At 38.9% G+C, this 14,707-nt stretch overlaps 1 protein-coding gene across 12 annotated transcripts in view; it reads right to left on the bottom strand.

Annotated features, from left to right (window-relative positions):
* PPP1R12C (protein phosphatase 1 regulatory subunit 12C) overlaps nt 1-14,707 on the bottom strand; it is an 80,131-nt gene that overhangs the window by 43,854 nt on the left and 21,570 nt on the right. For all 12 annotated transcript variants that reach the window (XM_072426298.1, XM_072426297.1, XM_072426303.1 and 9 more), the window contains 7 exons: nt 13,287-13,405; nt 11,697-11,856; nt 11,465-11,609; nt 9,546-9,620; nt 8,917-9,005; nt 5,175-5,314; nt 3,767-3,855 (listed from right to left, as the gene is read on the bottom strand). In XM_072426298.1, coding sequence (XP_072282399.1) covers nt 3,767-3,855; nt 5,175-5,314; nt 8,917-9,005; nt 9,546-9,620; nt 11,465-11,609; nt 11,697-11,856; nt 13,287-13,405 — 817 coding nt within the window. The remainder of the gene's footprint in view (nt 1-3,766; nt 3,856-5,174; nt 5,315-8,916; nt 9,006-9,545; nt 9,621-11,464; nt 11,610-11,696; nt 11,857-13,286; nt 13,406-14,707) is intronic.

Raw genomic sequence — 14,707 nt, 5'->3', positions numbered from 1 at the left:
AAAAAAAAAAAAAAAAAAAGATTTTTTTTTATGATAGCACTTGGTATCTATCCTAAAACCAATAAAAATTTAAAAATTTCGGTATTTCTCTGCAAAAGATACTGATATTTTATTCTGATTCTACTTTGCTATATATCTCCAAAGCCATAAAAAAATCTATATTTCTCTACAGAAAATACAGATCTTTAGAGGCCTGATCCCACTTTGGTATACATCCCTAAAGCCATAAAAATTGATGTATTACTCTACAAACAATACAGATATTTAATTCTGATAGCACTTGGTAGTTGGTATCTATCCAAAAGGCCATAAAAAATTATATATTTTTCCCAAAAAAATACAGATATTTTATTCTGATAGCACTTGGTATGTATCCTAAAACCCATAAAATTTTATGTTATTTATGTGAAACAAATACAGATATTTAACGTTGATAGAACTTCCTAGATATCCACAAATGATAAAAAATGTATGTATTTCCCACGCTCCGTCACAGGGCCCACTGCCTCCTACTCCTGCTGCTACTGCTGCCGCCTTCCCAGTACCCATCTCTAGATGCAAGATACTAATGCCGTCCAGGCTCGGTCTCAGAGCCCACCGCCTCCTCCTCCTGCTGTAAATGATGCGGCCACCTGCCCAGTATCCGACTGTAGATGCCATATGCCAATGTCGTCCACACTTTGTCTCAGGTACCACCGTCTTGGAATCATGCTGTTACTGTTGCTGCCTGCCTAGTACCCAACTCTAGATGGCAATTACTAATGTCGTCCACACTCCGTCTCAGTGCCAAATGCCTCCTCCTCATGCGGTTACTGCTGCTGCCCAGTACCCAACTCTAGATACCAGTTAACAATGCCATCCACACTTCTCAGAGCCCACCATCTCTTTCTCCTGCCATTACTGCTGCCGCCTGCCCAGCACCCAGCTGTAGATGCCAGTTAACAACGCTGCCAATGCCACATTTTACAAAGTTACAGCCAGCAGATAGGAAAAGGCAGTCCCCTACACAGCAATGTTTCCAGTAGCTACAGCTTCTACACTGTCCATATCGGTGATGGCCTCAAACACGAATGCCGTCCTTGCTCCGCCTCAGGACCCACCACCTCCTCCTCCTGCTTTCACTGATGCTGCTGCCTGCCCAGTACCCAACTCTAGATGCTACTTGCTATTACCGTCAAAACTTCGTCTCAGGGCCCACCGCCTCCTCCTGCTGTTACTGATGCTGCCGCCTGCCCAGTACCCTACTCTACATGCCAGTTTCTAATGCCATCCAAACTACTCAGAGCCCACCTACTCTTCCTGCCATTACTGCTGCTGCCTGCCCCGTACCCAGCTCTAGATGCCAGACTAGACTGAAGGTCAACAGGGTTTTCTTTCCCCGCTGATTCCACCAAGACCCGTTCCCTTTCATGTGCTTTCACTCTATAGCAGGCCCTGAGATGGAGTGTGAAAGGCATTAGTAACTGGCATCTAGAGCTGGGTGTAGTGCATCTTTAATGACACCCCGAAGTGTGTAATCTGAAATTTGTGATTAAATGTAGAAGGCCACGTCTTCTGCTTTATCCATCGGTACCACGCTTTATCAGACTGAATTTCTGTGTATGTTACCCCAGAACTGGGAAGTGGGACAGCAGTCCCTCTGTATATGTCGGGGGGATGAGATGGGAGACACCGTTATGTTTAACGGGAACCGAGAGGTCCTGGATGAGCACATTGAGCCATGAAGTTATTGAGCTCAGCAGACGTCCGGAGACTTCTCCACAAAAAGTATGTGGCCGTCCTGGGAGACTCCATTTAAAGATCTGTCAACAAGGATCTTGTGAAAATACTGCAGAATGATGAGTTTCGGACTGAGAAGCAGCTGAAAGGGAAAGATGTGATGTCATTTGCAAACGACACGTTGGGGGATCTCTGGGTGAAATGCACAATGGCATAATTTACCGCCAAGTGCATCATTACAGAACTGACCACCACCTTGTACGGTTCTATTTCCTGACCCGTGTCTCTTCAGAGTACATAGAGAGCGTGCTGGCCAACTTCCAACATAGACCTCAGCCCGACGTGGTCATCAACAACTCGTGTATATAGGATATTATGAGGTATCATGAGCAATCACTGCAAATGTACAAAACCAACCTGGACCACCCGTTTATTCGGCTCACCAAGGTGCTGAGCCCCAAATGTCTGGTGATATGCAACATGTTCATGTTTGTTGGATTCAAAGCTGGTGAAGTGCCAGATTACCCAATTTCTAATGTGAGCTGGGACATCATAGAAGGGAATTTCTACAGCGCCACACTGGCAGATTTGCACCAATTGGATGTGAATGGCATGCACTTCCACTTTCGCTTGGAGCTGTGCTGCTGGGTTAAAGATGCCACCCACTCGAATCAGCTGGCTCATCGGAAGTATACCTGCATCCTGATGGCTCATATTGATCAACCCTGGGGTGTGCAGCAGGAAGAGGAGGGGGTGGGCTCTGAGATGTAGCATGGACAGCATTGTTAACTGGCATCTAGAGCTGGGTACTGGGCAGGTGGCAGCAGTAACAGAATGAGGAAGAGGCGGTGGGACCTGAGACGGACCAAGGACGGCATTAGAGGTTGAGGCCATCACCTATATGGACAGTGTCGAAGCTGTAGCTTTTGGAGACATGGGGGGGGGGGGGGGGTTATTTAGACTTTATCTAAATGCTAATGAAGCTTCCACAGCGATGTAAATTTTGCTGGGCTGGAAACATAAAAAAGTAGGGAGCAAAGTCATATGTCTGACATATGAAGGCATGTTGTGCATTTTAGTGGGTTTAAGAGTCTATACACACACACACACACACACACACACGTTGATGAAATTGCAATTTTAGCGTACCAGAATTTCCCAAACAGATGAAATTTATGTGCTAGAAGTGATGATATCACTATAGTGTATTGGGAGGGCAAACAAAGCTAATCCCGCAATGGTACAGAATTATTTCACTAAAAGTATAAACACCACAGCAGAAATGCTAGTACATATCTCAACCCCAAAACAAATATATTATTAAATATGTTATATGTTGCAGTTTGTCAATCCTTAGATGTGGTGGATGCATTTAGTCTTTTTATTTTAGTTTTATTACCCCTTTATTTTCCTTTTGGTTAACTTGCAAAAGACACAAATGTCCCTGGATCATTACCTTTACTATTTCACTGTATAAAAAAAAAAGTCAAAGTAATGGAGGTCACCCAGGTTGGACCATTATAATGCATGTCTTTGGTCAACTCCTTTACACTGGGGCCGATAGGATGAAAAGTTTACAAAAGGGTAGAGAAGGTGGGAGATGCTGTGGTGCCCAGAAAGGGACATGGACAATGTTTATTTTTTTAGACTAAAAAAACAAATACAGGAAATATTATTGATCTTGCAAAAAAAATAAATAAATAATAATAAAAAAAAAATAAAAAAAAGGACCGGAAAACTGCAATATATTATATTCGTGTTATTGAGTTTAATGAAAAATTACAATAAAAAAAAAAATTGTTGACAGTGGAGCTGGATTGTTTAAATGTAATGGTTTGTACGTAGTTATGTTGATATATCATTCACTAAAAATCTAAAACATTAACCATATAATCATGAATTTAAATGATTCACCATGACTTTGGAAGCAACTCTTTGGATTAGGATAAATGCTAAACAGATGTAGGGAAAAAAAGGAAAAAAAAAAAAAATTTACACAAAAAGCCATAACATGCAGGAAAAAAATCCTGAAAGACCTGAATCTTACCTTTTCATCATAAGAGACAGGGCTCAAAGTGCTATTTTTTGGTTCAGGCAACAGTCCATTTTCATTGACTTGCATATTCACGTTACTATCTGAAAATTACATTTTTGAAAAATCATTACAATTTAAGAAAGTAAATACAAGTTTGATTTAAGTATACATTCCTAGAAAACTTGCTGGTGCACAAGCACAATGATCAGTAACATACACGAAATGAGGACAACCCTATCACAAACCAGAGCCAATAACAAGGGGGAAAACTGCATATATAAATAATAATAGACGTATTTAATCAACAAAGTGACATTAGGTTGTCAAACAAAGAATGTTGACACAATACATTTACAACATGCAAAGGGCCACAGGAAGAAGGAATTATTTCATACACAGGTATATGAAGTTATGCCCAATAGAATTAAATTTATGGGTATAAAAAGTAAAGCAACACTAGCCATACTACTTTTCACCCCAGGTGTTAACATGTGGTGAATAAACAAACAACCCTGCATGTGGGTCCAAAGTACACAGCTGTTTGATACTAGGGAAGTCATAAGTTTCACTGCAATAACAAACACAGGGGGGTACGACTGCAGGGAACATATGCACTAACACTGCAGCAGAGAACCTAAAGTATGACTGAATGCTATGTGTCTTTGTGTCATGACTGACACAGAACTGAAAGACAATGTGTGCTGTCAGTCAGGATGGCCCACTGCCCACATTTTATCCTGGATGTCTTTTTAAAATGGCTCCATTCCCCTTTTATGCATATGACCATCACCTCACAAAAATGGCAAAATCAAAAGTTTGTAATGCCTACTACAAAGAAACAATAGGCAGCAGCTGCCCTGACCATTACACGCTCAGTGATATAACAAGCTTTTCGACAGCCTCTCAATACAGGAAGATTGAGAGGATGCTGTGAGAAATCAGTTTTTGCACCATTTAACTGCCTCAATTATACAGATTATTTTAAGTAAGTTTGTAATAGTAATTACATGATAACTATTAAAACGTAGTCGATGTGAAGTGTCCACGTCAGCTCCTGTTAAAGAATGGGTGATCCTAACACAGCTATTTCTTTACCAGTCATCCTTCTGTGGAATAATTTCAAGAGACAGGAGCATTACAAAACTACCTAATGGATGAAGATTTCTAAAATTGTTTAAAAAGTACTATGTCTAACCATAGAACTAGCCTCTTATAAAAGCACCCCTACTGCCTACGGGCATTTTAGAGCAACAATTCAAGCAGTATAAGGTATAGGTTTATTGTCACTAAACTAGTCTGCAAGACGTGTTGGGGATTGCTGCTTCTTTTAGTGTAAAATAATTTTGATTTAAATTTTAAAGCAGATTTACAGACCGTAGAAAACCCAAATTTACCAATTAAAAAAAGTGTTATGCCTCACCATTGGTAGATTCCAATTCCTCTTCTGAGCTTGAAGAGCCCTCTTCATCACCAACCGTTATAGTGCCTAATGTCTTCTTCTCTTTTGACTGGTCTTGCACAGAGATCTTTTCCTTGCTGCTCATTCGACAAACAGAACTCCTAAAAGATTTAAAAAACACACAATTATCCAAGGCCAAGGTAGCTTAGGGAAGCTCTATGACAAAGCAGACTGTAGCCCACTGTAGCAACGGTCCTGTATCTAGATGATTTGAAATGTGCAGAAGGCACCATTATTATATTATATATATTATATATATAACTGAACTCTTTCCGCTCTAAACTAAATGATTTAGGATTGCTAGATGTATGACGCAACTCTGCACCCGACAGCTAAGGACTTTACTTTTTATTTTAAATCCCACCGTATTTATTCTAAGATTGATTATGTTCTGGTCTGCCATTCCTCTTTACATTTGTGCCCTCTGTCATTGATTCTTGCCCTTGGTCGGATCACACATCAGTTACAGTGACCTTCCATCTCCCCCAAGTTAATTATAGAGGGTGAAATTGGAAATTATTCTCTGTTTAAAGACCTTAGAACATTTACATAAACAAAACATGTCCCCAGACACATTTCTAGAACTGACTGCCGCCCGCACCCCGGGATCACTTTCGTAAATTGATATACCAGTATGGTGACAAGTGTGGAAAACTCTTGGCAAAAGGGCTTCACCCTCGGGCTTTCACCAAATATATACCTTCTATACGGTCCCATGTGGGAGACCTGATGTCCATTCTGCAGGATATCCTAAAACATTTCACAAATATAACTCTGAGCTATATATCAGCTCCATCCAAATCAGGGAGTCGCGACTTCCCTTCAGTAATATATCGCTGATACAGCTCTACCTATTTTGGACCCAGAGGTGTCCTTTTTAGAATCCCCTTTTACAGAGGAGGAGGTCTCCTTCGCTATTAGGTCCACACCGGCAGGTAAAAGTCCGGGACCAGATGGATTCACCCCAAAGTTCTACAAGCTCCACGCCCTTAACCTTGTCCCCTTCTTGACAAAGGTCTTTAGTTCTATATCAGATGTTACACCCTTTCCGTCACAAAGCTTGGAGGCACATATCACAGTCCTTCTGAAACCCGGTAAGGACCACACGGTTTGTTGGAACTATAGACCCATTTTGTTGATTTTGTTTTGTGGACGTGCATTTATTCTCTAAACTCATACCCAACTGACTTTCTCACCACATGCCTTTTTTAAGTACACAAAGATCAGGTAGGCTTTATCCCAGGCAGAGAGGCCAGAGACAATACTCTTAAAACCATTCTTTTAACTCAACACGCCAAAACCTCAGGAGAACCCATGTGTTTATTATCCGTTTATGCAGAAAAGGCCTTCAACAGGGTAAGTTGGCCCTTCATGTGCAAAGCGCTACGGCAGATAGGGATAGGAACTTGTATGGTTTTGAGAATAATGGCTCTATACTCTTCCCCATCCGCCAAAGTGAGAGTTAACGGGGCCTTATCTGATACCGTTAGGATATTCAATGGTACTAGGCAGGGCTGCCCGCTGTCTCCGTTATTATATGCTTTGATCAAGGAACATCTTGCAGTAGCTCTTCAGAACAACCCAAACATACAGCTGGGCGACACCCACCATAAACGTAAACATATATATGCTGATAATCTTTTGCTATATATTACGACTCCACATACCTCCATTCCCTCCATACTTAAGGACTTTGAAGGGTTTAGCAGGTTTCAGCAACCTTCAGGATATGTAAAGAAGCAATAAAATATTTAGGCATCTCCTTTCCCTCAGATCCTTCTAGGCTGTTTTTGCTTGTAATTATACCTCCTTATACACTAAAACACATTACGATTTACAGAATTACACCACTCTACCACTTTCTTGGTTTGCGAGAATTCCATCAAGATGGACGTGTTGCCTCATTTATTGTACGTGTTCTTGACCTGGTCTTCACCAAACAATCGATTGTTAGGGGATATTCTTCAGAATGGCCGTTTACCTCCTTCTCTTCCCTTCGTCTCACGACGGAAAGCAGGATGGCTACACGGTTTGAGTATAGGCAAATCGTGTCTTATGTATCTTCTATTCCAGATATAACCGAGATTCTAAGGAATTTTTACAGGGTTTGAGGAAATGTTGAGGTCTCCTGATCGCCCTAGGCATGTAATTTCTCAATTATACAGTCTCCTGAATCAGGCCACTGTATCTAACTATCTAGTATATACAAGGTATTGGGAATCGGAGCCGAGAGTAGAAATAGCTCAATAGACCAATTGTAAGATCTTGTCCAGATGGTACCTGTGCCCAGTGGAGCTCCACCGCATTTCACCTGATATTTCAGACACCTGTTGGCGTTGTTCTACCTCCAGGGGATTTATGCTACATGTGTGGTGGTAATGCTCAGCAATACTTTGCTTCTGGGGCACAATAATTCAGTTATTTAATGATTATATGGGCTCACACATCTCTAACAACCCTCAAGTGGTTTAAGGCTCGATCAAGTCCTTTAAAAAAGGAACGCTCCGCCATTTTCTTACAGCTGCTAGAGTAATTATACACTGGAAACAAACTGGGGTCTCTACTATTTAAGAATGGCTGACTAAAAAGGAGAAAATCAGACTTATGAAACAATTGGTTGCGGAAGATGATGATGGATTAGAACAATTTAAAAGAACCTGGGCTGCCTGGGACTAGTTCTTTCTCACTTTCTCAGGAACCTAAATTAGACCTGAGTTGGTCAAAGTACCATTTACATTTTGCACTCCCCCCTTATGCCCTTCCCAACCCCCCACCTCCCCACTCTCCCCCTTTCCTCTCACCCTCTTGTTTCCTATTAATTTCTGTTTTTGTCTGCGGTTTGTGTAAAAATTTTCATTTGGTAAGGTATATTTGGGTTTGAGTATTATACATCCACCGGGATGAGGAGGAGGCTTTGCAAGTACTCTTCATGCTTTGTCTAAACTAAGTAGCAATATCCTATCATTCTGTGATCTTTTTGTTTATTATACAACTAGAATTCTACTTAAGATAATGTTTTTGATTTTGATACGATGTTCCCCCCTCAATTACTTTGGGTGCACTGTGTCATCAAAGTATACCACCTTGTTCATATGTTTATAGTTTTTGTATTTTCCTGTGTACTCCTATATTTCTATAAAACAAGAAAAAGCATGAGCAAACCAAAATAAAAGCCAAATTGGAGGTATACCATAATGGAGAAAATATTCCAGAATAACACAACCATGTGGCAGGACTGGCGTAAGTGTGTATGCGTGGAAACCCGCAGCCTCCTGGCATACTTGCGTCACATATCCCAGGAGGGGAATGCCTGAAAGTATTCTCAGGGGCTTTCTTATCATGTAAAAAAAAAAAAACGTGGAATCAGCGGTTTTTTTTTTTATTTTTTGCATCACCTGATCACATGTACCTGCGCAGTGCAAGATCAGGTGATGGGATAAGAACCCAGAAGATGGTGATGCTGGAGGAACGGCAGGTTTGCATAAGTAGGCTGATCCCAGCCTGAGCAAATACCCCCATCTGGCACTGGATCTTCCGGAGCTCCCCTGACCTGTCGGAACCCCTCATCTAACAGCAGCGGCAACCTAGCCATTGTTCTGACCCATGTGAGATTTTCAGCCGCTTCTTGACACCTACATACCCTCTTCCTTTTAAACACATGTATATCCATTAAAATGATCACAATATGGCCCTTGTAACTTACCTCCTATGTTTGCTTGTATTTACTAGAGGTTGTTCTATGCCTGTGTCAATAACAGCTCTCTTCAAACTTGCCTCTTTTTCACTTCGTAACTGAAAAAAATATACATATACATTAAATAAAATACACCATATTTTTCAAACAAGGTGGCATACCACAATTAAAGATAACTGATGAAAAATTAATTTATGTCAAAAATGCACAAAAGCATACAAAATTCAAAATAGGTTGAATCGTTAAGTTTAAGGGGTGTTACAAATTTATTTTATAACAGCTAAAACATGGCTGTGATCTGAAGTGACCTGAGTACACACTTGGGATCCTTGAATTTATTACTAAAGTCAATTTTTTTTTTCAAAATGTTACTAGTTAATTCTGCTGTTGTACTGTTTTTTCCCTTTTGTTTATGATTTGACTAACACCCTCTTTATGGACATTTAGAGCATTATCTTTCCGTTGCCGTGTCAACCAGATATTTGTTAGAGAAAAATTGATCATGTGTTTTAGTACTGTATGTATGAAAAAGAACAAAATATACACAAAAGCTATTAGTTTCAAAAATCACAATAAAAATATTGAAATACAAAATAAGTGTACACATCTCTTTAGTCAAATTGCTTAGAACTACTTACATCTTCCTGCTTTTTTTGCAACTCTTCTAAAAGATTAACAATCTCTTCATCAGCCACATCACAAGGCCTCTGACCCTAAAAGTATATAGAATGTGTAAGAAAATTGCATATTTTGCAGGAAAAACAAAGTATATACCCAAAACATTTTATACAAAAACCATCCAGGTCAGAAGAACTGTCTGTAGTTGGATGTGCTGGCCCCTTTGCTTTGCCATCTGAAATGCTCATCAGTAGCTGACCACAGAATATAATAAGACTTTAATGTGCGTGTACTGCAGGGATAGTTTCCATAGCTTTTTCTTTTACATAAAAATACAAAAGGGAATTTCTCAAAAAGTGGATTGTGAATACCTTCTTTTCCCTTTGCCTACACGGTCAGAAAACTAATCAACTTAAATAGCAGAAATCATTCTGCTAAAGTCAGCTTTGAACCAACCATTCTGGAGGTCACATAGTAACCCTATTATACATTATCAGTGTTTTTTTAATGCCGACTCAGTATTAACACAAAAGGTTCGAGGGAAGAACCAGTGATCCCTGCAGGAACCAGGGTTATATAAGTTAATGAAAGCGACTTTCCCAGTGGCTTTCTGGAAGGATGGGCTTTAAAGGAAAGTATTGACAGTATTTTAGAACATAACAGTGTGACTTTTTTGAAAGCCAATAAAAATAAACAAAGCTCAAGATGTATGTTGGGACAAAAAATAAATGCAGTTTATCCCACTGGGGATAAACACTGGGGTTTTACCCTATGTGGTGCCATGGTAATGTATGAGTCACAGATATAAGCACAGCAAGAAAAAAAATTCAGTAGCAAGGGAGCAGACACTTTTCAACACATGGACCAATTAAAAATATCTGTTTAATTAGTACAGAAAATTAAAAAGAATCAGGCCAGAAAATCAAAGCCTAAGTCAAGAAGCCCAATTCATTATGGAGATAAGAGTGGGATTTATTCAAATACAACTATACTAAATACAAATACAACTGGGTACAGCTAACTCTTCAGTCGTCAAAAATGCTGTGTGTTGTCAGCTCACAATAGAAAAGAATACATCTTAAGATTGTAATGTTTTGGGCAATGTTTTGGCAATAGAAACAAACCCCAGCTTTGTTTATTCTAGCAACTGGTGCGGACTTTGACAGAAATTAGTTGAGATGATGATCAGTAAGATGCACATATATAGTAATTTAAAGTCACCCAACAATGAAAGGCTTATCTTTTATGTAAACCATAAAAAAAAATATACTATACTAAATGAAAACAACAAATAAACTGAAGTTTTCAGTGGGATGGGTACATATAAGGTGCATTAAGGTCAACCTGTTTTCCAGGATGGCAAATCAAAGCTGCACTATCTGACAATTAAAAAAAAAAAAAAAATATATCACAGTGCTGTTTTTACAACAGTAAAACTCATAGATGATAACTGAAGTTCAAGTGAACAAGTGACTATGATCAATAAAAGCTAGTTTTCCCTACCACTTTAGTTTAGATTGGTTAAAGCCTAGATGCAAGACTAATGCAGTATATATAGAGGCAATTCAAAACCTGTGCAAAGAGACATGGAAACAGCCTAATGGGGTCTGGATGTTTAATGCTCGGGGCTAATAAAAGAACAGAGAGAGAGCGTGTACATCTGAAAGCACTAGTTACTTAGAGATCTCAAAAGAGAGGACTCAAAAATATATTTACTAGGAAAAAAAAACAAATAACACAGCATGCAGCTATGAAATGCTGAATAAACACTAGTGATCCATGGATCAAAGTTTATGACTGCACAAATTACCTTTAAGGTCTAGTTAAATTATATACATTATTTTCTTCGGTCCTGTAATCTCCAAAGATTTGTTCTGGTCAACCTAAAAGCATCCAAGACATAAGAAAAGAGAATAGAAGTATTGTACTTCTGACTTACCACATTATTGAGTGCATTCATGTCACAGAAGTTTTCCACAAGGAGCCGGCAAGCTTCCTCCACTCCCCAGTGAGCAGCAGCATGGAGAGGAGTCCAGCCATCTTTATCTTGCACATTAGGGTCAAAACCGGCCTGAAGCAGAAGCCTGGTCAGAAAGTATGAACAGATTTGACTTCACTGACAAGCTCCAGACACATAAATGAATAGAAAAGTTCACATTAAACAAGAATACCTCATAATTTCTACATAGCCTTTAGCTGCTGCCACATGAAGAGCACTAGCTCCAGTCTTCGGATGGCGGATGTCTTCTATCTTGCCTGCATTTAACCACTGACGAGCATCCTGCAGCATCACTTCTTCCTCTTCCCTCTTGGCTGCCTCAATGTCTATGCCTTGAATAAAAATACATATCTCACTACATCGACCAAACAGTTATAGCAAAAACTACATTAAAGATTACATTATGAACAAGAAATTAAACCACATTTTTAGTAAAGGATAATAAAGCGTACCTAAACTCAGAAATTTCACTTTACATAAAAAGGTAGACAACCCTAAAAATTCTGTTGTTTGTGTTTTGTTTTTTTTAAGTGCAACACCCTTTATAAAAAAAAAAAAAAAGCAGCACCACCCCCTAATTGATTCCCACCTAGGCGATCGAGAATGAATGGGAGCGCAAAGCCTCCCAGGATACCTACGTCACGCATCCCAGGAGGCTATTGGGTGCCCCAAGATGCTTGGGCATGCGCAAAAGCCTTTTCGCGCATAGAAAAACATTTGACAATCTCACGCATGAGATTGGCAAGTTTTTCTTCCATCCTACCTCACCTGATCTCGCGTCTGGGTTGGGTGACGTAGGATGAAGAACCAGGAAGAAGAGGAATAGATGGCGCCATGGAGCGCCGGGACGATGAAAGACACCCCCGGATGGATTGGACTGCCATGCGGGATTGAAGGTAAGCGTATTTTTTTTGGCACTTTTCAATTTAGTTCTTTTTTAAATAAAGCATAGACATTTATCCATCTATCCAATAGTCTTTCACCTCTAAATTCCCTCATCACTAAGATAGAAGATCCAACAACTCCAGAGGTTAAAAAAAAAAAAAAAAAAAAAAAAGACAGGCAATGTACTTACATCTTTTGTGAACACGCAGGAGCTGCTAGAACACATCACCCATTTGTCCCAAAAAATGATATTTAAGGTAAAAAAATAAATATATAAATAAAAACTTAAGAGAATTCCATTAACCATCAGCACTGACTAAAATTAGGAGATAAAACCCCAAAGCCCATGTCCCCAGTCTTCACCAAGTATTACCTAGAACACTACAGAATAAAGATACTTATTTTTAGCTGCTGGAATTTTACCAGCAAAGCCTTTTGCTGCCCTATTTGAATAAGGGCACCAAAGGGCAAACAGGGTAAAAAAAAAAAAAAAAAAAAATTTAGAGACATTTGGAAAACCTAAAGGATTACACTTAGCCTTAAATAAATTCACTTAACTGCTGTACTAAAATATGAGATGTATTGAAGTATGCAAAATATAGTAAATTTATTCTTTTAAATTTAAACATTAACAAGGAACTTGTGTCTGTTAAAAAAAATGCATGTCATACTCCCAAGATAAAGCAAAATATAACAAACCAGTTTTACCTTCTCTGGAATAAACGAGTCAAGTGTGGTTGGAATTGTAGAAAAGTTTTGCAGGGTGGTCAGGGGTCATTTCTACTGGAGACCTAATTTTCCAGCATGAAGTAGATTTCCTGTTATGCATTAATTTACTGCTTTATGTGGGAAGAACAGGGACTGCCAGAAATCTTACCTCTTTTTTCAATTTCAGCACGAAGCAGAGTCTCCATACAGTCATCTTCAGCTATGTCCAGGGGAACATCACCGTCACTGTTCACAGCAGCAATGTTTGCAGAGTGTTTAAGCAGATACCTGGGAACAGGTAGGAACCCAACAATAAATAATCTTGCTGTAAAGGCAATGTGCAGCTTATCCTGCAACTAACTTTAGTTTTGAATTGACCTGGGCTGATCTTAGGGTACAGTAACAAATTACACATTGCAAAAAAAAACAAAACAAACCTATGAATGGTAACAACTGTCACAATCTGCTAATACAATTTAGTGGTAGCAACACTCAGATAATGGTAACTCAGATAACTGGGTATAAAGCTTTAAAGTAAAGTTAAGGCAACATTCCCTGTTGATCCAGGGAATTCTTTTTTCACCTGTTGGAGCAAATTGTACCAGGGTTTTTTTGCATCCCTCTGGACCAACTATGTACATAGGAGTTTCATATCTGGGATTGGTTTATTTTACAAGTGGTTAAATTTGATGGACTTGGGTCTTTTTTCAACCTGACTTACTATGTAACTGTCACAAAGACAGAGGAAGTGCACCATCTATGGAGTTTCCAAATACTGTGAAAAACTGATATATTAGAAAAATTATTATTATTATGACAGACAATAGAACTCCCAAAACATACCCTAATGCTATAAAAAAAAAATATATTATATATATATATATATATATATATATATATATATATATTATTTAAAAGGAATAATACTGAACCCCATCACCTGTCACCTAAGCAACTCCAGTATGCTAAAAACTATTGCAAAAACAATTTTGTCATGTACACAGACCCTGAACAATGCATACACAGATATCAGCCACTAAACAAGCCAAAATTTCCTAATAAAGGTGTACAGGTAGCCAATGTGATTAGATAATTAATGAAAAACATTCTGCAACCCCAACTGAAAGCCCCAAATGAGAAAGAAAATCCTTGTCACTAAAGATGGCTACACCCACAAAAACAATGCAGAACAAAAAAGGCATGGTAGGCAACCTTTCTCCTGTGCATGCATGCGCGAGTCCATTCAGTCACAAAATCCAGAATGCTTTTTTTTCTGTGGAACTCTAGTTGTAGCAAGCCATTGAGGTTTTGTAGCCTACAGGTTATTGCTAGGATCAGCAAATTATACCAACAACTAGATTATGTGAAAATTATGTGATTTTTTGATAAAGCAAAAGACAGCCTCCTGTTCTTTAGCAAGGATTATTAGGTAGACTTGTTACTGCAAATAATAAATATTACATACTATTTTTATCTGAAAGAACTGACAAATTTGAATTGGTTAATGCTTGCAAGTCACTTACTCTCCCAGCCAATTTATTAGGAGGAATAAGATTTGAAGAAAAAAAAAATGATAGCTCAGTATTAATT

Source organism: Pyxicephalus adspersus, chromosome 11 (assembly GCF_032062135.1).
Source record: "Pyxicephalus adspersus chromosome 11, UCB_Pads_2.0, whole genome shotgun sequence".
In the NCBI taxonomy this organism is placed as follows: domain Eukaryota; kingdom Metazoa; phylum Chordata; class Amphibia; order Anura; family Pyxicephalidae; genus Pyxicephalus; species Pyxicephalus adspersus.
This window is presented reverse-complemented; position numbering and strand designations above follow the sequence as displayed.